The sequence below is a fragment of the Eulemur rufifrons genome, chromosome 2, assembly GCF_041146395.1.
Source record: "Eulemur rufifrons isolate Redbay chromosome 2, OSU_ERuf_1, whole genome shotgun sequence".
Taxonomy (NCBI): domain Eukaryota; kingdom Metazoa; phylum Chordata; class Mammalia; order Primates; family Lemuridae; genus Eulemur; species Eulemur rufifrons.
The window spans coordinates 49,970,698-49,994,621 of NC_090984.1; the positions used below are offsets into that span (position 1 = coordinate 49,970,698).

At 38.4% G+C, this 23,924-nt stretch overlaps 1 protein-coding gene across 2 annotated transcripts; it reads left to right on the forward strand.

Moving 5' to 3' along the window:
• Positions 1 to 55: 55 nt before the first annotated feature.
• OIP5 (Opa interacting protein 5) lies at positions 56 to 14,988 on the forward strand. Of its 2 annotated transcripts, XM_069461322.1 has the most exons (5): positions 56 to 406; positions 677 to 743; positions 9,203 to 9,325; positions 12,412 to 12,493; positions 14,428 to 14,988. In XM_069461322.1, the coding sequence occupies exons 1-5, from the start codon at positions 85 to 87 to the stop codon at positions 14,521 to 14,523; spliced, it is 690 nt and encodes a 229-aa protein (XP_069317423.1). In that variant the 5' UTR covers positions 56 to 84; the 3' UTR covers positions 14,524 to 14,988. The 2 variants fall into 2 exon arrangements, with proteins under 2 accessions (XP_069317423.1, XP_069317433.1); XM_069461332.1 differs by lacking the exon at positions 9,203 to 9,325 and having other exon boundaries at positions 63 to 406; positions 14,428 to 14,523.
• Positions 14,989 to 23,924: the final 8,936 nt, after the last annotated feature.

The window sequence follows — 23,924 nt, forward strand, 5'->3', positions numbered from 1 at the left end:
CCACAATGTCCAATGAGGACGCAGGAACAGTGCTTGAGGCGGGGCCTGATGCGTGTTCGAAACCGAGGCGCCTGTTGCTGGAAGATGGCGGCTCGGCCACGACTGCATCGCTCGCGCTGTGCAACGCTGCCTGAGGGTGATTTTAATGATGGCGCTAGGAGGGCGATTGACGAACCTTCTTTGACAACCTCCATGGAGTGGGACACGCAGGTAGTGAAGGGATCCTCGCCTCTAGGCCCCACAAGGCTGGAGGCGGAGGAGCCTGCCGCTGGCCCGCCGCTGCCGTGGTGGCTGGAGCCCGAGAGGTGCGCTGTGTTCCAGTGCGCCCAGTGCCACGCCGTGCTTGCCGACTCGGTGCACTTCGCCTGGGACCTGTCGCGGTCTCTTGGAGCCGTGGTCTTCTCCAGTGAGTTGGATGCGGCGTTTGGGAAAGGCGGAGGCGAGCCTGAGGGTGTGTTCCGGCTTTCTTCACTGGGTGGCTGAAAACCAGCTGGGGAAGAAAACAGGATGAAGATTTGTAAGGACATTAACCCCTTGACTTGGGGCATAGGGGCGGGGAACGGGGGAGTGTTGATTTTTTTTTTTTTTAATGGCCACGATGAGTCTGTCTATGGGGGAGGATTTCTATTTCAAGGCCCGCAGAAGTACAGATTCTGACCCGTGTTTGTCTTCCTAGGAGTCACAAATAACGTCCTTTTGGAAGCGCCCTTCCTAGTTGGCATTGAAGGTTCCCTCAAAGGGAGGTATGTACTGAGAATTCCCTATCGGTCCTTAGTCCCTGACCTGAGACTGAGGACGCTGGAGGAGAAAACAGTTTGTTCCTATGTTGTGCTAGAAGAAAAGGTTATTCCATTCATACAGTATATTTGAAGGATAGGATGCTGCTTTTACCAATTTGACTCTTGTACAAACTTGATGTATTAATGAAATGGAAAAGTTATATTAATATTTGTGTATAGGTTTTAAGATCTTTCTGAGGGCTACATCCCCCTAGTGGCATGTACAAGTGAAGTGAGGCTAAAAAGGTATGTCTAGCAGTGGAAAAAAGAGAAAATATCTTTTTGGTTTATAGTGAGAATAACATACTATAAATTACAGTCCTTTGAGATACTGGGACTTTTAAATTTGCATTTAATGTGGAGTTTGTAATAAGCTATCGCAAGTCGAATTCTTCTGTAACCCCAGAAACTGGGGAAAAACACAAGTTGAATGTTTTGTACTTTAATGCTGCCTTGTAGGGCTGCTCGAGGTGGCTCACGCCTGTAATCCTAGCACTCTGGAAGGATTGCTTGAGCTCAGGAGTTCGAGACCAGCCTGAGCAAGAGCGAGACCCCGTCTCTACTAAAAATAGAAAGAAATTAGCCAAACCATTAAAAATAGAAAACATTAGCCGGGCCTGGTGGCACGTGCCTGTAGTCCCAGCTACCTGGGAGGCTGAGACAGGAGGATCGCTTGAGCCCAGGAGTTTGAGGTTGCTGTGAGCTAGGCTGACGCCATGGCACTCTAGCCCAGGCAAGAGAGTGAGACTCTGTCTCAAAAAAAAAAAAAATACTGCCTTGTAAACTTTGCATCTTGCCAGTACTGTGATTTACAAGTGACAAAGTACTCAATGAGTTTGGTATTACAAGGCTCCTCAATTTTTTTTTTTATTTTAATCTTATTTTTATTTTTTCAAGTTAGAGGTGTATTTGAATCCTCAATTTTGAGTGTTGGCTTTCACAGCAAGACAGTTCATTTTGACCACAATTTGGTTCAGTTTTAGGATTAAAGTATAGGAATTCTTAGTTGCTTTGCCTAGTAACCAGGAAGAGGTTTGTAGCTTGAACAAACATGAAACTGAGTTAGACCTATAGCTCCCTTTCTCTTTCCCAACTGAAAGACTCCCTATCGCTATTGGAGTCCCCTTCCCATTCAAAGGAGAGAGAGAAGGAAGGAGTGGTGGCCTGCTTGGAATTGGGTGATATGGGGCCAGAAGCAGAAGCTCCTTGAATCTCCTTTTGGAGAGAAGGATAAAGCATCTAGACCTGTGCTGTGCATTACTGTAACCACTAGCCACATGTGGCTATTAAAATACGGCCATTCTGAATTGAGATATGCTGTGAATGCAAAACATACACTACAGGTTTCAAGAACTTGGTACAGAAAAATTGATCACTTTCTAATAATGATTAGATGTTGAAATGACATTTTTAACAAATTGGGTTAAATAAAATATTTTAAAACTAATTTCACCTGTTTTTTTTTTGTTGTTTTTTTTTTAGCAAGACTAGTAGAAAATTTAAAATCACATACGTGGCTCACATATTCCCATTAGACAACGCTGGTATAGATCCTTTACAAAACACTATAGGGAAAGTCCCATGTGTTTCTGTATTTGTGGAATAAGAAGAGCTATGGGACTTATATAGAGGATAATGAAATGGCACAGCTCAAGACAAGTTGATGTTTTTTTTAAAGAGCATTTGTGTTCATTACCTAGATGGGATCAGAGAATGAATTAAGAGGATGATTACTGATATAGCTAATAAAGCATAAATTTTGAAATAAGAATCTTGGGTTCTAATTTTAATTTTATCTCAATAATGCATGTGAAAGATATTGATCCCTCTCAATCTACCATATTTGATTAATTCTAAGATATACTCTCCCCCGCCCATATTTAAACATCCTAAAATTGGCATGAGCTTTTCAGTTGTGATATCCTCTTAGATTCAAAGTCCCAAGATAGATTCAAGGTTATTCTTGTACCTACAGTTTATTATTCTGTTACTGGTAGTAGAAGGTTTATTGCAACTAATTTCAAAAAGCATTATTATGGTGTGCTGACACTTAGAAATAGCTTTGTTACTCTGTGATTTTGTTGTACTCAACTAAGTGTCAGTATTAAATGGAATTTTGCTTATATGGATTTTAAGTACAGTACATTGTTTTCTTTCTTTTTTTTTTTTTGAGACAGAGTCTCGCTCTGTTGTCCGGGCTAGAGTGCCGTAGCGTCAGCCTAGCTCACAGCAACCTCAAACTCCTGGGCTCAAGCAATCCTTCTGCCTCAGCCTCCCGAGTAGCTGGGACTACAGGCATGTGCCACCGTGCCTGGCTAATTTTTTCTATATATTTTTAGTTGTCCAGATCATTTCTTTCTATTTTTAGTAGAGACGGGGTCTCATTCTTGCTCAGGCTGGTCTCCAACTCCTGAGCTCAAAGGATCTGCCCGCCTCAGCCTCCCAGAGTGCTAGGATTACAGGCGTGAGCCACCGTGCTGGGCCTCTATTGTCTTGTAGATTCACAGAATATTATAACCAAAAGATTTTATAATCTAGTTGACCTCATTTTACAGATAAGGAAATGGAGAAACAGTTATATTTGCCAGTACATTGGAAGTATGTACTTCGAATGAAATCCTCCAATGTCCATGATCCAATGTACGAATGGAAGGCCCTGCGAGTTAGACGATGCTAACCCTTAATGGTTGAGCAAGGTAACCCAAAGCCACTCTATGAGTATGGGTAGGGACTTACTCCCTACTGTTGGAAGTTTCTTAACAGAAATAAGGTGCCACAGACCATACAAATGATCAGAGGCAAACTGTGGGAATTAAAAATTTTAATCATAAACTATGATTCCATAGCCACAGAAGCACTACTGTATCATTAATTTCACTATCCGAATTTAGTAAAATTTTTCTTTTCCTTGTGTATTAGCATTCAATGAAATATAGGCATGCCTTGTTTTATTGTGCTTCACTTTATTGTGCCTTGCAGATACTGCATTTTTTTTATAAATTGAAGATTTGTGACAAACCTGCCTTGAGCAAGACTGTCAGCACCATTTTTACAATAGCATGTGCTCACTTCATGTCTTTGTGTCACATTTTGGTAATTCTCACCATTTAAAAATTTTTTCATTATTATTATATCTGTTACGGTGACCTGTGATCAGTGATCTTTGATGTTAGCATTATAATTCTTTTGGGGTGCCATGAACTATACCCAAATAAGATGGCAAACTTAATTGATAAATGTGTGTGTTCTGACTGCTCCACTGACTGGCAATTCCCACATCTCTCTTCTTCTCCTCGGGCCTGCCTATTCCCTGAGACACAATAACATTGAAATTTAGCCAATTAATAACCCTATAATGGCCTCTAAGTGTTCAAGTGAAAGGAGGAGTCACAAGTCTCTCACTTCAAATCAAAAGCTGGAAATGATTAAGCTCAGTGAGGAAGGCATATGGAAAGCCAAGTTGTGAATGTAAAGAAAAAGTTCTTGAAGAAAATTAAAAGTGCTACTTCAGTGATAACGCTTGTACAGAACATTTTAATAGTCTGGATGGATGATCAAACCAGCTACAACACTCCCTTAAGCCAAAGCCTAACCCAGAGCAAGGGCCTAACTCTCTTCAATTCTATGAAGGCTGAGAGAGGTGAGGAAGGTGCAGAAGAAAAGCTTGAAGATAGCAGATGTTGATTCATAAGGTTTGAGGAAAGAAGCCATCTCTATAACATAAAAGTACAAGGTGAAGCAGTAAGTGCTGATGGAAAAGCTGTAGCAAGTTACCCATCCAGAAGATCTAGCTAAGATCATTGATGAAGGTGAGTACACTAAACAAGAAATTTTCAGCTGAGGCAGGAGGATCACTTGAGCCCAGGAGTTTGAGGTTGCTGTGAGCTAGGCTGACGCCATGGCACTCTAGCCCGGGCAAGAGAGTGAGACTCTGTCTCAAAAAAAAAGACAGAAAGAAATTTTCAATGTAGATGAAACAGCTTTGTATTGGAACAAGATGCCATCTAGGACTTTCTTAGCTAGAAAGGAGAAGTCAGTGACTGTCTTCAAAGGACAAGCTGACACTCTTGTTAGTGGCTAATGCAGCTGGTGACTTCAAGTTGAAGCCAATGTTCAATTTACCATTCCTAATATCCCAGGGCCCTTAAGAATTATGCTAAATCTACTCTGTGCTCTATAAATGGAACAACAAAGCCTGGATGACAGCACATAGCACACCTGTTTATAGCATGATTTACTGAATCATGCCCACTGTTGAGATCTACTGTCAGAAAAAAGATTCAAAATATCTCTGTAGAAACCATGAGATATGAAAAAATAGATTTACTGCTCATTGATAATATACCTGGTCACCCAAGATGTACAAGGAAATTAACGTTTTCATGCCTACTGACTCAAAATCCATTTTGAAGCCCATGGATCAAGCAGTAATTTTGACTTTCAAATCTCATCATTTAAGAAATATATTTCGGCCGGGCGCGGTGGCTCACGCCTGTAATCCTAGCACTCTGGAGGCCGAGGTGGGCGGATCGTTTGAGCTCAGGAGTTCGAGACCAGCCTGAGCAAGAGCGAGACCCCACCTCTACTAAAAATAGAAAGAAATTATATGGACAGCTAAAAATATATATAGAAAAAATTAGCCGGGCATGGTGGCGCATGCCTGTAGTCCCAGCTACTCGGGAGGCTGAGACAGGAGGATCGCTTGAGCTCAGGAGTTTGAGGTTGCTGTGAGCTAGGCTGACGCCACGGCACTCACTCTAGCCTGGGCAACAGAGTGAGACTCTGTCTCAAAAAAAAAAAAAAAAAAAAAAAAAGAAATATATTTCATAAGGCTATAACTGCCATAGGTTGTGATTCTTTTGATGGATCTGGACAAAGTCAATTGAAAACCTGGAAAATATTCATTATTCTAGATGCCATTAAGAACATTCATGATTCATGGGAGGAGGTCAAAATATCAACATGAATAGGAGTTTGGAAAAAATGACTTTGAGAGGTTCAAGACTTAAGTGGAAGAAGTAACTACAGATGTGGTAGAACTAGCAAGAGAAGTAGAATTAGAAGTGAAGCCTGAAGATGGCACTGAATTTCCACAATCTCATTAAATGCATGAGGAGTTGCTTCTTATGGATGAGCAAAGCAAGTGATTTCTTGAGATGGAATCGACTCCTGATGAAGATGTTGTGAACACTGTTGAAATGACAACAAAGGATTTAGAATATTATTATATATAAACTTACTTGATAAAGCAGAAGGATTGACTCCAATTTTGAAATAAAACTGCAAGTAAAATGCTATTAAACAGCATCACATGCTACAGGGAAATCTTTCGTGAAAGGAAGAGTCAGTTGATGCAGTAAATTTCATTGTCTTATTTAAAAAATTGCCACAGCCACCCCAACCTTTAGCAACCACTGTCCTCATCAGTCAGCAGCCATCAACATTGAGGTAAGACCCTCCACCAGAAAAAGATCATTACTTGCTGACAGCTGAGATGATTAACATTTTTTAGCAATAAAGTAGTTTTTAATTAAGGTGTGTACATTGTATTTTAGATGTAATGCTACTGAACACTTAATAGACTATAGTATAGTGTAAACATAACTTTTATATGTCCTGGGAATCCAAAAAATTTGTGACTTGCTTTGTTGTGATATTCACTTTATTGCAGTGGTCTGAAAGCAAACCCACAGTATCACTGACATATGCCTATATTTCTGTTATATTGCATGCATAAGCGTAATGTTGGGATTTCTTTACGTATTGCATTGTTTCATATATTAGTTTCTTCTAAGATATTTGTCTATAAGTACTGTGCTTTGTCAGAACTAATTAATTACTATGTGGAATTAATTCAAATTAATGCAACTTTATTTCATGGCTTTTTGGTTACTCATATTCATAAAATTACAGTACTATATGTGTGATGTGGGACTTGTTATTACAAAGAAATATAATATATTTTGGTTTTTTTTTCCTCCCCCAGAGATGGGGTCTTGCTCTGTTGCCCAGGCTGGAGTACAGTGGTATGATCACAGCTCACTGCAACCTCGAACTCCTGGGCTTAAGCTATCTTCCCATCTTAGCTTCCAGAGTGGTTAGGAGTACCGGTGCACACCACTGTGCCCAGTTAATTTTTAAAATTTTTTTGTAAAGTCGGGGTCTCGCAATATTGCCCACACTGGTCTCAAACTCCTGGGCTCAAGTGATCCTCCTACCTCAGCCTCTGAAAGTGCTGAGATTATGGGTGTGAGCCACTGCCTCTGGCCTGAATATATTTTGTTATTTATTGTTATCTCTTGACATAAATATATTTCTTTTTAGCCATGTGATTTTCTTTTTTTGAGACAGGGTCTTGCTCTGTCCCTAGATAGAGTGCAGTGGTGTGATCATAGCCCACTGCAACATTGAACTCCAGCTGCCCAAGTAGCTTGGACTACAGGAATATAGCACCATGCCTAGCTGATTTTTTTTTTTGTCTTGTTTTGTAGAGAATCGGTCTCGCTATGTTGCCCAGGCTGGTTTCGAGCTCCTGGGCTTAAGTGATCCTTCTTTCTCAGCCTCCCACAATGCTAAGATTGCAGGCATGAGCTACTGTGCCCAGCCAGCCTTGTGATTTTTATACTTTCTTTTATTAATAGAATTCTGCACAGTATACTGTACTTATGTAAATAATTTTTCCCTTACTAAACCACTTTAAAATTGCTTTTGATACATGCATAATGAAATAGTTAATTTTTTATTGAAATGTTTTTTTCTAATATTTGGATATGTGCCAGCAAATACAATAAATGACTTGCTCAAGTATCATAACAAGAGCTAAAATCAACATCTGATTCCTCATTCAGTAATCTTTTTTTTTTTTTTTTTTTTTTTTTTTTTGAGACAGAGTCTCACTCTGTTGCCCGGGCTAGAGTGAGTGCCGTGGCGTCAGGCTAGCTCACAGCAACCTCAAACTCCTGGGCTCAAGCGATCCTCCTGTCTCAGCCTCCCGAGTAGCTGGGACTACAGGCATGCGCCACCATGCCCGGCTAATTTTTTTTTTTTTCTATATATATTTTTAGCTGTCCATATAATTTCTTTCTATTTTTAGTAGATATGGGGTCTCGCTCTTGCTCAGGCTGGTCTCGAACTCCTGAGCTCAAACGATCCGCCCACCTCGGCCTCCCAGAGAGCTAGGATTACAGGCGTGAGCCATCACGCCCGGCCACATTCAGTAATCTTTCAGAGCATAAAGGGAAAGAAAATAGCAAGGTGGCTTGCTAAGATAATGGGATTCCTTTTTCTTTGTTTCTTTTGCTTTCAGCATGGGTATTTTTTCCATTAAATTTTTAAAAATATATCTGCAAAAGAAAAATCCTGATTTTAGTTCTATTAATAAGTGGTTTAGTAAGCCCCAATCAACTTGATTAATTTTTCATGAACTGTGAATTGATGTAATAGTAGCTAATTTACATGGTGATTTGTAGTTTTATTTTTTTATTTTTTTTGAGACAGAGTCTTGCTTTGTTGCCCTGGCTAGAGTGAGTGCCGTGGCGTCAGCCTCAATCACAGTAACCTCAAACTCCTGGGCTTAAGCTATCCTCTTGCCTCAGCTTCCCGAGTAGCTGGGGCTACAGACGTGCGCCACCATGCCCGGCTAATTTTTTCTATATATATTTTAGTTGTCCATATAGTTTCTTTCTATTTTTAGTAGAGACGGGGTCTCGCTCTTGCTCAGGCTGGTCTCGAACTCCTGACCTTGAGCGATCCACCCACCTCGGCCTCCCAGAGTGCTAGGATTACAGGCGTGAGCCACCACGCCTGGTCTGTAGTTTTAAATGTTTAAATGTTAGTTAGCTGTTTTTCAGGGGTAAATTACCTTTCTCTGTTGAAGTGACAACTGTACATCCATGATTGTTTTTGTGGCTAGAATCTAGGAGGATATCTGTAATCTAGGGTATGATTTAACTAAAATGAGTTAACCTTTATTTTTGTTTTTTTTTTTTTTGAGACAGAGTCTCACTCTGTTGCCTTGGCGAGTGCTGTGGTGTCATCATAGCTCACTTGCAATCTCAAACTCCTGGGCTCAAGCCTCCTGCCTCAGCTTCCTGAGTAGCTGGGACTATAGGCGTGAGCAACCATGCCCAGCTAATTTTTTCTATTTTTAGTAGAGATGGGGTCTTGCTCTTGCTGAGGCTGATCTCAAACTTCAGAGCTCAAGTGATCCTCCCGCCTTAGCCTCCCAGAGTGTTAGGATTACAGGCGTGAGCCACTGCACCCAGCCAACATTTGTTAAATGTGACATTTTTCCAGTCTTATTCCTATTATGGCATAATTTTCACTTATGTCTTAGGTGACAGGAATGCTTCTAGAGACCAGTTGTTTTTTAAAAATTCTCTGATGTTCGTTCTTACCCATATTCTGTTTTTTCCTTCCCCCAGCACTTACAACCTTCTATTCTGTGGTCCCTGTGGGATTCCCATTGGTTTCCATCTATATTCTACCCATGCTGCCCTGGCTGCCTTGAGAGGTCACTTCTGCCTTTCCAGTGACAAAATGGTGTGGTGAGTAGCTTTAGATATTGTTCATCAAATTAATATTAAAAGATCTTCTAGAAAAGACAAAGTGTTTGTACCAAAGAGGATGCTTAAAAAGGGGGAAAAAAGATGCTGAAGCCAGGATGAAAATATCATCTCATAACTTTATGATCATTTTAAATGTCTTATAATCCTTCTATGTCTTAATCATACCTTAGAACAATTCAGAGGGAATTCTTTCATTAAAGAAAATTCTAGAAGGTAATAAGCTTTTGCAAAATAATGTTACTGTAAACACCTTTTCGGTTTGTCTCCATCCCAAAGCCAGTCTTGTGGGTGTTTTTATCATGTGTGGTACCACTCCCAGGTATGGGATCAAGAATAGATACCTAGGGCCAGGAAAAGTGGCTCACTCCTGTAATCCCAGCACTTTGGGAGGCCAAGACAGGAGATCATCTGAAGCTAGGAGTTCAAGATCAGCCTGGACAATATATTGAGACCCCAACTCTACAAAAAATTTAAAAAATTAGCTGGGCATGGTGGCACACGTCTGTAGTCCTAGCTACTTGGGAGGCTGAGGTGGGAGGATTGCTTGAGCACTGGAGTTTGAGGTTGCAGTGAGCTATGATGATGCCCTTGCACTCCAGCCTGGGTGACAGAGGGAGACCCTGTCTGTATTTAAAAAAAAGAAAAATAAAGATAAAAGGCCAGGCATGGTGACTCGTACCTGTAATCCTAACACTTTGGGAGGCCAAGGCCAGAGGATTGCTTGAGGCCAGGAGTTTGAAACCAGCCTGGGCAATAGCAAGACCCTGTCTCCACAAAAAAAAAAAAAAATTAGCTGGGTGTGGTGGCATGCATCTGTAGTCCCAGCTACTCTGGAGGCTGAGGCGATAGGATCACTGGAGCCCAGGAGCTTAAGGTTGCAGTGATGTCTGATGATGCCACTGCACTCCAGCCTGGGCAACAGAGTGAGATCCTGTCTCAAAAAAAGAAAGAAAAAAAAGAATTAAGTTTAAAGAGGAAAAAAAAGTATCCCTAAGTGTGTGTTATTAGTAATCTCAAATCTTTTTTGGAAACAGGTTTAAGTTAATGTCCTAGAAGAGCTATAATTGAGTTTTTGCTAGGGAAGTAAAAATACAAAATTTTAACATAAACTTGAAAAGCATTATGGGATTTTGATTAATTTCTTAATCTTTAAAATGAGTTGAATCAAAAGTCAGTACATTCTTTTTAATTAAGTAGAAACTAGGGGCCGGGCGCGGTGGCTCACGCCTGTAATCCTAGCACTCTGGGAGGCCGAGGCGGGTGGATCGCTCAAGGTCAGGAGTTCGAGACCAGCCTGAGCGAGACCCCGTCTCTACTAAAAATAGAAAGACATTATATAGACAACTAAAAATCTATATAGAAAAAAAATTAGCCGGGCATGGTGGCGCATGCCTGTAGTCCCAGCTACTCGGGAGGCTGAGGCAGTAGGATCGCTTAAGCCGAGGAGTCTGAGGTTGCTGTGAGCTAAGCTGACGCCACGGCACTCACTCTAGCCTGGGCAACAAAGTGAGACTCTGTCTCAACAACAACAACAAAAAAAAAAAGAAAAAAAAAAAAAAAAGTAGAAACTAGGAAAGTATTGGTGGCATGAGTCTGGGAAGATAATAAGTTTCTATCAGTGAGAATGAATTTAATTGTTAATAACAGAAAACCTGACTGACAGTGGCATTAGTAAGAGGTGGGGGGAGTTGGCTGCTCCAGAAATCATCTAGTTGCTCAGCCATCACAGGGCTCTGGTTCAGCACCTTTCTGGTTCTCTGGGCCTTTTCCTCTAGGATGCAGGATGACTGTTGCAATTACACAGTAGCAGGAAGGAAAAGGATATGGGGAGTATAGGAACACAAGAAAAGATCTCCTCTTATCAGCATAAATTTCCTTATTTGTGGTCACCAGAATTATGTCACATGATCACCTTAAGCTGGGAGAGTAAATATGTGGCAATAGGCTTATTACAGCCTGGGTGTGGTGGCTCACGCCTGTAATCCTAGCACTGTGGGAGGCCAAGGTGGGAGAATCACTTGAGGTCAGGAGTTCGAGACCAGCCTGAGCAAGAGCGAGACCATCTCTCTACTAAAAATAGAAAAAATTAGCCGGGCATGGTGGCACACATTTGTAGTCCCGGTTACTCAGCAGGCTGAGGCAGGAGGATTGCTTGAGCCAGGAGTTTAAGGTTGCTGTGAGCTAGTTTAACGCCATGGTACTCTAGCCCGGGCAACAGACCAAGACTCTGTCTCAGAAAAAAAATAAAAATAAAAAAAAAAAATTAAAAAAATAGGCTTGTTACAGTTGGCTTACAACAGTTATGACTCATCTGCTAGGACAGGGCATTGCTGCTGCCCTAGACAAAATCTGGATTCTGATAGCAAGAAAGCTGTGCAAAATGGTCACTGGGTAGGCATCCAACACTATTCTCACAACGTGATTACTTTCCTTCAGACTATGCTACAGATCTGCCGGTGGAGTGCGAAGCTTATACTCATCATCATTATTCATAAAACCGTGTTTTTGTCTTCAGTTTATCCTGAGATAATTTTCTCTCTGGGAAAGGGTAGGATGAGGCACAGAGCCTCTCTGATTTGTTTATTGAGAATTTGTTTTCCCAAGAAAATACAGTTATCCCTCAGTATCCATGGCAGATTGATTCCAGGACCCTCGCAGATACCAAGATCTACAGACAGTGAAGTCTCTGATATAAAATCGTGTAATATTTGCATATAATCTTTATATATCCCCCATATACTTTAAATCATCTCTAGATTACTTATACTACCTAATCCAATGCAAATGCTATATAAATAGTTATGTTTAGGGAATGATGACAAGAAAAAATGTCTATGTGTTCAGTACAGACACAACCATCCATTTTTTAATATTTTCAGTGCACAGTTTGTTAAATCCATGGATGCTGATAAAGGGCTAACTGTACATCATGAGTTTTGAAATGGAAATCAGTTAAGAGGGCAGGCTTTGCTTGACAGATCTTTTCTTTAGATGGCAAGTTTGGTTCACTGATAATCTTAACTGTGCTATGATACTAATGTTTTCTCTCTGTATTTTCTATTTAGCTATCTTTTAAAAACAAAAGCCATAGTAAATGCATCTGAGATGGATATTCACAATATACCTCTACAAGAAAAGATTGCAGAGGTAAAATTTCATGATGGTTCTTAGTTCCTTTAATATAAACTACTCCTGATAATTTGTGCCAATGAGCTAGGGGATGATGAAATGGTGTGATAGTCAATAACCCTTTATACTTGGTATGGCCTTCTTTATTGACAATGCAAAATACTAAAGCCATATTTTAAGGTCTAAATCAGGAAGAAGGGAAAGCTGCTCATCTACTGCATTCCTGTATTTGCCTTTGTGCTGGGAATGGATATCAACATCTCGCATAGAGCTGTCCTGTCTACAATTACCTTATAATTGTTTATCAAGTCTCAGAGGAAAGTGTGGTAAAACAATTATTAAGAATTCTTATTTAAATGGATTTTATGAGCAGTTGATGGCTTTGAATTGAAGAAAGCTTTTTGGTAGCTTGCAGACTTATTGTTGAGTAAAAATGTGGCTATAACATTATTATCCTCAAAAGAACAATCTTAGAATTTACTATTGATTTTGTCTTTAGTAGTTTTAATAGTTTATTCCTTGTGAATTACACATTTTGTAACCAATGACATTTATTTTTCAAAATTTAATATTAGGGGTCACATTAAGGACAGAACAGTGATTTTTTTTGTTTGCTTTTTTACAAAGCTAGCTAAGCTCATGAGACAACATTCTAAGCCAGGGGTTGGCAAACTTTTTCTGTAAAGGGCTACATGCAAATATTTTAAGCTTTGTGACCATATAGTCTCAACTACCCTACTCTGCCATTATAGTGCAAAAGCAGCCATGGACAATGCATAAACAAATGGACATGGCTGTGTTACAATAAAAATTTACTAAAATGGGCAGAAGGCTGGCCTATGGTCCATAATTTACCATTCCCTACTCTATGAGTTCATGAGATCAGTAAGTATTGTGCTTAAAAAAATAATTGACATGGGAAATGACTTTGGAATGACAGGGTCCACGAAGCTGAAGAAAATTAAAAACAAAACAACCATCTTAAGTCTGTGGAAAATTTCTTCAAGGCATTCAACAAATAGAAAAACAAATATTTTAGAAAATCTACTAAATCTTGGTAAGAACAGTAAGGGAGCCTGTGGCATCTGAGCCATAACTGTTCTTTCCCTTCCACTCCCCACCCTCAGCACAGAAGGAAGGAGGCTCCATCTGGGCAGGTGCAGCCAAGAACAAAGGACTCCTTTTCCCCCTAGCTCCCAGTCAAGGGATTTGGTATCTCCCCAGGAGGGGTGGGCCACTAGAATTTCTCATTCCCCTACTCTGTTTTGCTGAAGCTGTGTTCCAGGCAAGAGTGGCCATTTGTAGTGTATTGGTTCTACTGTAGGCACAGTAGGCCAAGAATATTGGGAACCCAGTTGCATTTGCCCTAGCTTGATTGCAGGTAAAAATTCCATGCTGGGATGGACAAGCTGATATGACCAGAAAACCAGTGCCTCTGCCTTGCTGAGGAACACCACTAAATGTGGTTCTAAATATAGCTGTTCTAATGTGACAGAACTCTTGAAAATTACCTAATTACAACAAACATTTGTTCTAAACCTAATAACCAGAGTTATTTTTGAAGACTATTTGCAGAATATTCAAATCATAAAGGTATTTGTTACTGTTAACAAAGGGTTCAAAGAAAAGCTAAATTCTTGCCACTGGAAAAGGAGGTGAAGACTGATTCTTCTATCTCCATAAAGCTCTCTGACCACATTTTATTCCGGTCCTCACGGAAGCCGTGATGCTCAGCAATGGTTGGTCTTTTTTCACATGAAACCTTATGTCTGAGGATCTTATTGTGCACTAGGTTGTTCTTTGAGAAACAGAACGTGTTCCTTAAATGTGTTGAGACATTGACAGCTCCCAATCACTAGCTATAAACTAGCTTAAATTTGAAGTGGATTTACAACTAGCAAATTGGGAGTTACGTTTAAGATGCCCTGATATCTGTCTCTCTCTCTTCCTAGCTGAAAGAGAAGATAATGTTAACGCATACTCGCTTAAGTTCACTAATGAAGATTCTGAAGGAAGTGACTCTTGACCAGTCCAAGCCAGAAAACTGATCCAGAACCAAGGCTCAAGTATCAGGTTCAGGCTTTATTGCCTTCAACAATTTGGTCTTTTCTTGAAAAAGACTGGCTTCAAGAATAGGGGGGGGAAATGTAGTCTATTATGTTTGCCACTAGACTGATTTTCCAAATGATTTGTGAAGCTGTTTTTAGATTAGAAATTAAAGAGTCTTCTGCCCAGGTTTAATAGCTATTTGCCTTAAGAACTTATTTTAGCTTATCAATTTCATAATACTTATCGCTGAACACATCTTTGACTGCAAATTTAGGAATTAGGATGCAATGTTCATGTGTTCTCTGATCTAAAGTTGCATGGTTGGTCTGAAAGTAGAGCTGAGTTTAATGTTGACTACTTGTATTCTTCCATGGAGCAGTTGTTACGAATACTGAAAAATCATTTTTTTCTTATGTGAAATAGAGATACATAATACTCTGTAGGTAATATTTAATAAATTGACTAGGCCGGGCGCGGTGGCTCACGCCTGTAATCCTAGCACTCTGGGAGGCCGAGGCGGGTGGATTGCTCAAGGTCAGGAGTTCGAGACCAGCCTGAGCGAGACCCTGTCTCTACTAAAAATAGAAAGACATTATATGGACAACTAAAAATCTATATAGAAAAAATTAGCCGGGCATAGTGGCGCATGCCTGTAGTCCCAGCTACTTGGGAGGCTGAGGCAGTAGGATCGCTTAATCCGAGGAGTCTGAGGTTGCTGTGAGCTAAGCTGACGCCACGGCACTCACTCTAGCCTGGGCAACAAAGTGAGACTCTGTCTCAACAAAAAAAATAAATAAATAAAATAAAATAAAATAAAATAAATTGACTGGATAATATATAATGTCTCTTTTCTGTTGTAAACTGAGCTTAACAGAGTAATAATAAAAGGAATAATAAAGTATCAAACATTCACTGAAGTATTGTTTTCTCTAATTTTCCTTTATGTAGCACTTTGGCTGAGTAGCTTATCAAAATATTCATTTAAATATTTATAAGTTATTATGCTTAGGTGCTGGGTAAAAAAGGTAAGCAAAAACAGTCACTGTGTAGCCTCACAAAATTTATGATCTATTCAGAGGCAGACATGCAAATAATCACATAAAGACATGTAAAATTATGACAGTGGTAAGGGTTTTGAAGAAAAGGGACATAGTGTTGCAAGCACATAAAACAGGCAACAGACCTGGTCTGGGGTTCAGGGAAGGCCTCTCTGAGGAAGTGGAGTTTCAGCAAGGGTCTCAAAGATGAGTAGGAATTAATAAGGTGATGGAGGGAATAGGCATGTGCCAAGACCCTGTGAGGTCTTTTGAGCCTATTAAAAGGCAGCCTGCAAGAATTGTAAAGGTAGCCAGACAGAAACCAGAGGGTGCAAGGATATTTATTTTTAACCCAAGAACAATGGGAAGCCCCTGAAGAATTTTAAAGGGGGAGGTGACAGATCAGATTTACTTTTTTAGAACCTCATTTTGATTGTCCTGTGGAGAATGGGAGGGAAAGGCAACAAGTAGACACTGAGGGGCTATGACGCTAGCATATAATCAAGGAATTATATATCCAAGTGGTGGTGGCATAGATAGATGCTAACTTGGTTGAAATGTAGCTGGTAGAATTTTTTTTATACCAGATTCTTTCCACTTTATACTGCATATAGGACATTTTCCTTTAGAAAGGTTTTATACTGAGAAAATTCTGATTTGCTTGCAAATATGCTTTTGAGTTGCCAAATTTGGTTGATAAGCAAGGACAATAAAGGGCACTAGAAAAACTTTTAAAGAATGGGACCTAATATATTGAATCATCCTGGGGTTTTTAATATATGTATGGGTATGTCCACCTCAACAATTTCCTTTCTTTATCTAAATTAAAAAGCTGTTCTTCTGTATCTATTTTTCTCAACCTCTGGATTTGCCATTTTGGTTAAGATGTAGAATAGAAAATTAAATGCTTCAACCTGATGGCAAATTAATCTGGCTGGCTTTAAATTGGTTCTTTCTTTTCAAATTGCATGCTCACTGTAGAAAAAATTCAGATAAAGGTATGTGACAAAATAAAGAGTTAAAGTACACTTCTTCCCCTTCCATTTTTTTTTTTTGGGAGGTACAAAATATCATGCTGTTAAGTGTCCAGGTTCTGGAACAAAACTTTGGATTCAAACTGTTGCTTGCGTACTTATTAGCCATAAACTTGAAGAATTAAATCTCTATTTTTATTTCCTTCTATGTAAAACAGGGATAAAAACAGCAACTAGAGCTATGGTGGTAATTAAATGAGTTAATGAATACATATAATTAGAGCTGTGTTTATTGGCACATAGTAAGTGCTCAATACTAGCTATTAACCTTCATGTATATGGATACACACATATAGACATAAAGGCAATTTTATATATGTTAAAAAAAATTTCAAAATTCCATGTGGCTATAAGAGCATTACATTGCATATTGAAATTGTAAATTTTTGAGATTTTTAATTAATGTTAGAAACCATCTCCTTTTTGTAACCCCAACTTCTAGCATAGTACCTGGGAAAGTAAAGTGTACTAGTAAATGTTTATTAAATGAATAGTTTCATAAATCAAAGGAAGTTACATTAGTAGTCACATGGACAAAAACAACATAGCTTCTTTGTTCCTCCCCATTTGACAATAGCCAGTCCCAAGGAACTCTGTAACGTCTACTTTACTTGAAAAAAACCTTTCCTTTCTCCTGAATCAAGAGAAGCATCTTTTAATTATTAATGTTAAAACCTCTTTAGATAATAACTAAGCCAACATTTACATACTCGATATAAGAGCATCTTAAACACTATATCTTATTCAGATGGGAAGGATTCCCTGCAATAGTTGTGTCATGATTATATAATAACTTAGCTATTTCCTTACCAGAAACTAAACATTTATTTGTTGATAGATCTTATATGGGTTGGCAAAATGGGGCAATGGAGTCAGTTGAAACAGGATGCCCATTTTTCTTCAGACGGCTGCCTGTTCCAATAGACAACATATACCACAGACTGCCACAAGTAGGTATCAAGAAACCTTGTCCTTGGTCTGTTCTTTGATGTCTGGAGCCTACTTGAGCCCAGGTCTATGGAAAGGCTCCTTCTCCCATCATAATTTTCTGCACTATTTGAAATTACTCATTCCAAGTAACAAATAACACACAATGAAATTTCAGTGCATTCTCAGCCCATGCTGCTTTATTGCTAAAAATATATATATATATACACACACACACAGGTGCAGAGTTTCCAACTCTCGTAACAGTTCCTTTTTACATCGGAGAATAAAATTTCTTCTTCAAAATCCCAAAGATGCATAGATTAAAAAGCGACCTGCCTTTTTTAATACTTCAAACATATTCAATAAAATTCTTTCATCATTATAACATGTACTAATGATGCAATGGAGAATATGTAGGACAAGTAAACATAGTGAGCAACTCCTGTACTTATAGGACAGGACAGTAAACTATAATATGGACATTATACAGAACAGTAAGTAAACTATAATGTGAAGGGCACTCTAATACTCATCTTTTTAACTACAAGAGATGGGTGGTTTTAAGATAAGTGACAAGACTACTACTGTTATTTACAAATTGATGATAATGACTTGCCAGACTATCTTTCTTACCTCTGGAAGAAAAATACATTTTAAGTGATGGCATGGCATATCATCACGAAGGGAGACAAAACCTGAAAACTCTATCTATTCTGACTTTGTTTAGGAGTGTGAGTTCCTGGAAAAATCTGTGATGTTTGGTTTTCCAATATTAACTATTTTGACAAGACTTAGTGGAATAATCAGAAGAGACTCTGTCCTTAAATCTTCATCGGTTGGCAGACATGCTATCATTAAGTGGCAAAGAGAAAATTTGGAATATGACTCCTCACTTCATACATTTGAATGGAAACCAAACATCACAGTGACAAGAAGTCTAATTCAATTATGAACCACTGACGAGTTACCATTCCACTTAATTCATTCCCAGAAGTATTTGTAGTGAAGTCCCACAGCAAAAAGAATATGAACTTAAAATAATTTTGAAAAATAATTTTTTTCAATCATAGAACATGAAACCTGGAAGGAATCTAGTGAAAACCATCTAGTTTAGTCTGGAATTCTCTTCTATTTAGGCTTCTTTCAGACATGAATCCCATTTGTACATTATTTGTCATATCATTTGTACTTATAAAGGTTATTTCAAAGTAAGAAATCTTCTCAAGGAAAATTTTAAGCTATATGATAAATTGATCTATTTATTCATCAAATAAAATAAATGGCAAGGATTTTCTTGTTTTTTAAAGTGAAAAAACTTTCTCCTGTTTACCTGGGATCAAAAGCTTTAGGGGCCAGGTGCAGTGGGTCATGCCTAAAATCCTAGCAGTTAGGGAGGCCAAGGCAGGAGGATCACTTGAGGCCAGGAGTTTGACACCAGCCTGGGCAACATAGCAAGACCTTGTTCTCTACAAAAATTTAAAAGTGAGCCAGATGTGGTGGCACGCATCTGTAGTCCCAGCTACTCAGGCTGAGGCAGGACTGCTTGGACACAGGAGTTCAAGGCTACAGTGACTTACGATCATGTCACTGTACTCCAGCCCGGGCAACAGAGTAAGACCCAATCACTTAAAAAAAAAAAAAAAGCTTTAGGCAAGAAATTGTACAGTCTGACTAAACTATCAAGGATAAAACTTTGACTATAAAAAAAATTTTTAATGTAATACAGTAATAGAAACCAAAACATAGATGTATCAATATGTCTACAAATAGGACTGTCTCCCTTGCAGGGGTCCTTTATGGCTGGTCATTACCACTATCATCCACAACAGTTGCTTAGTTACCTGAAACACCTGAAATATGTGCATGTTGACACTATTTAATTCCAAGATACTAGTTTTCAGAAACCTCAAACTTAATCTACATAAATTTTAACAGAAATAAACCCCATACCCAGTTATTTTATATACTCCATATTGGCATTCTTTATTTTCCTACCCTTTCTAAAACTCTGCACCTTTCTGATATTATAGCCATAGCAGCTTATTTATTCAACATGCGTAGTTTGTGCCTTTTGTTTTCAAACATGCCTGGGGACTAATGGAACCAGGAAAGAGGTTAGGGGGTGAGCACTGTTATGCCCTATTCCTGACAGTTTGAATGTCTTATGGTTGCCCCTGTTTATCTTCTACTTCCCATTTTCAATGGAAGTAAGATAATCTTTAATTAAAAAATGAAAACTAATAATCCAAATAAATTCAGGCTATTGGTTTAAGTCTCTATTGCTTCATTATTAATAAATGCATATATAAAATTACTAGTAACCACACACTGGACATGTTCAGCCATGCATTAGAATATTAGTACTCTAAAATCAGAGTTATGGGTCTGCCAATATTGCTTGCACTTTCAACCAGACCCAGTTTTAGTTTAACAAACATGCAAAGTAAACCCCTTGATTGAGAGGAATTATGGAAATAACAAGTAAACATGCAAGGTTTCAACTGAATGTTTGGGTTAATTGCTTAGAAATGCAGGCAGATGTTGTACATCTATCACAACGCTGCTTCAGAACAGAGGTACAAGCCATAAACAAAAATGTTAACATTAGGACCACTAATCAATTTTAAAAGGCTTATATGCAAATCCTGCCCTTTTGAGTAGAGAATGATGTAAAAGCTCTGGGAAAGGAGAGACGTACAGTTTTATGGTGCAGTTAAGTATTCTTGGCCATTTATTGACAGCCATATCATAGAAGAGCATAGGTGGTATAGGGAGATGAAGATGCCCTTAGGCAGAATGGTTTCTTTTCTGATTCACATTAATAAGCATTACCTGCACAGCTCCCTGGGGAAAAGATGATAAAGAGCAGAGCTAATACAATGTAAACTCAAGCATCAATGCCCTGAAATTTAGCATAGCTCTCTGCTTTTAAAAATTGTTCACCAAGGGATCCTTCCAAATATGGTGTAATTAATAGCTAAGCAATGTTCTTAAACTAGAAGCAATTTTTTTGCACCAGCAGCACCATGAGAATGTAAACTCCTGGAGGTGAAGGGTCTCTTCATATTTTGCATATCACAGGTACATAGAGAGTAAACATAAGACCACAATAACTTTGCAAAGAAATTAACTGCATACTTCGAGCTATGAAACTTGTAGCATATTTTAGCATTTAGGACTATTAACATGGATGTTAAGGGTAATCTTTAAAAGTTCAAAGTAATGGAACCATTGACATCACTGTAATGTACCCCTGTCCCCATGATCATGCAGATATCTAAATATTGTTTCAATGTCTCTAACACCAACTGATGGTATAGGATACTCAAAGAGGAGCTATAATCAACCTAAAAGAGCCTTTTCTCTTTCTGCTAGAGTTGTCATGTAAGAATTAAATATTCAAGAGACGCTATTTTCTTAGATCTATACGACTTATCTTAGTATTTTTTCCCTCTGAGACAAGGGAACATAGACCCAATCTTTTCAGGGATCTTCAAGGTGCTAAATGGCAAAGATGGACATGAGGTAAATGGGAGTAAGATATCACCCTAGTTCCATTATTGTATCCTGATATGAACTATGTGATTCCTCAGATCAAGAAAGAAACTAGTTCGCTGGGTTCTCCTTGTTAAGAGAATAAGCAATCACAGGCCATAGGCCACATCTGCATTAGACAAGTCTGGTTTTCACACATACACACAAATCAACATACAGTCAAGTCACTGGCTATTCCCTTCAATCTTTTTCCTTTCCACTTTTAAATCCCAATTCCATAACCATAAACATGAGGAAAATCCAGCTATCCATGTTCTTGGGTTTTATTAAGACACTAAACACAGAAACTTTTCTCTTCTTTTTAAAAAAATGTACAGGAAAGTAATGGAGAAAAATGAGACAAATCAGAAAAGTATGCCATTGTACAGAATAAATGCCTGTTGCTAAAAAGAACATCTTAAGCAAAAAACCCACAAGACAGCTTCAGTGGAGTTGTAGAAGCATATTTGTTTTCCAGTTAAGCACTAGAAAGGTTTCATTTCAACGGCTCTCATCCTCTGCTTTAGGAAACAAATAGGGTCTTCAACCTCTAACTTACACAAAAGTTGTTATTTCTCAAACAATGATATATTTATATACATTCATACTGTTTTAAAAGAAAGTATCTTTTATATGCTCTTTATCCAGAACATCTTTTTCCTTTTGTGCAACTCTGTTGATTACAGAGCCCCACAAGCTCAAGTAGTATCATTTATTCTACTGTACAACCTTATTAATGCAATTTACTATACGAGCAAAACTGTTATTGCTATTAAAATTCTACCTCTTCAAAATTATTAGTTCGTTTTATGGCTTTTTTTTTTTTTTTTGCAACAGGAAATATCCTTTCCTATATACTGTGCTATTTTGCATTCATTACCTTTTCAGAGGTATTTTTTTTTTTTTAATTAAATGCTTTTCAGAAATGGATTCTCCCAGGCACTAAACTACTTGAGTCAAGAGTACAACTACTTTAAGTATACTATGAGAATCTAAACCTGAGTCCCCAGAGATCTACTGCCAGAGGCTTTTTATTCTAATTTGCTTGTATACAAGATAAACCACATTAAAATAGTTTTGTGTTTCCTACTAGCTGTAGAATCCGTGTCAATAAATCCTGGACTCAAATCTTTAATACTGAGATTTAAGAATCACCTCAGAAAACTGCCACGTCCAAGTTCTCAAGGTAGCTTTTAGAGGTAGGAATTCCTTTTCTATAGAAAGCTATCTTAATGCTTTCAGAACAAAACAACTGTCCACGAGGAAAGTAGTAAAAGTGAAAGCTGTCTGAGGCTTTCTATAACCAAGGGAAAGAGTCGACTTCTTACATGGCAACCTAGGTAGGTGCCATCCAACTATATCTCCAATTCTCAGGAAAAAGTCTGAAATTCCATTAATACACAATTCAGTAGATTTGGAAGTAGGAAGAGCCTGTTACAAATAATCTAGGACACTCTGAATTACTAACAATATTTACACACAGCATGCTGCGGACAGGAAATGTGAATGGTCTGCAGATTAAAAAAGCACTCACTGAAACAACTAATATGGCATCTTAGTATGACATGCAAAATGTAAAATTAATTCCTTGACAGACAAGGAATGGGAAAATAATTAACCTAAAAGACATATAATATGAAGACAGTTTAAGAACAAAATCACATCAAACTAAGAGCAAAGTGGAATCAGGAAATGGGGTCTCCTTTTGAGATTTCATAAAACAAAAAGGCTTTCCAGGTAACCTCATGGAAAGCGAAATATCCACAAAAACAATATCTCAAGATTTTGACCCCACATTTCTATTCACAAATAATATTTATTTGGCCTTAATCTCCTTTCCCCAGGGAGAATATCACAGATTCAGATATTTATGAAAAAAAAAGTCTAGATTTTCCACTCTTTTTACACTATTGTTATAATCAACAATTCATCCTGAAGTGTAAAATTATTACTAGGTTCATGCACTAATCCCTAACATGGCACTACAATATGCTACCAAGCACTAATGCTTACAAAACTATACACATCTCAAAATGGAAGACATTGGTGATTTTGTTGTTCTTAAACAACTTGTAACATTTGTCCACAAGTATTAAAATATACATATATATATTCCTATTGCACATATCCCATTTTTGTTAAACTTTTCAAAAGAAAAACTGCCAGCTAACATGGAAGAGCAAGGGAAAGGAAGGATGCACAACTCCAGATCCAGGCATAGTCCTGCCTAAAATTATAGCTTTTGCCATCAAGAAGGGGACCAAAATAGACAAGAAAAAGTACAGATGTATAAGTAAACACTGGGCAACTACAACTGGAATATACCCATTTTGTTAAATGACATCTGATATCAGCCATGGAAGATGCAGAAAACAATTTGAAAGAGCATTAAACACGGGTTGTCTGAACTGAGAAATGAAACAACACAAAGCATCTAGAGAAGCTTAGTCTGATACCTGTTCAAACCAGAGGGCCACAGCTGCTTTCACTGGTGCTGATGAATACAAGTACCCTATCCCCTGCCCAATGATCCTACCAAAAAAGTTGCCAAAGGACATGGGGAAGAGGGATAACAGACAATTGGAAGGTATAAATTTTCCATAATAAGATATTCATAACATACCATCGGGACCCATGTATGTAGACTTCATTCTGTCTTTAACAATTCCAAAATACTAAAGGAAAACATCAGGAAGTAGCCTGGAGATTATTTAGAGAAAAATTTAAGTTACCTTTAACCAAAGTTAATTCTACTATGCATTATGACTTAGTGACTGCCCTCAATTAAAAGAAATTATATTTTTATCTGTATCATGTAATTATTTTACTAAAATTCTTTTTTTATCCCAATCCAAATTGGTTGCT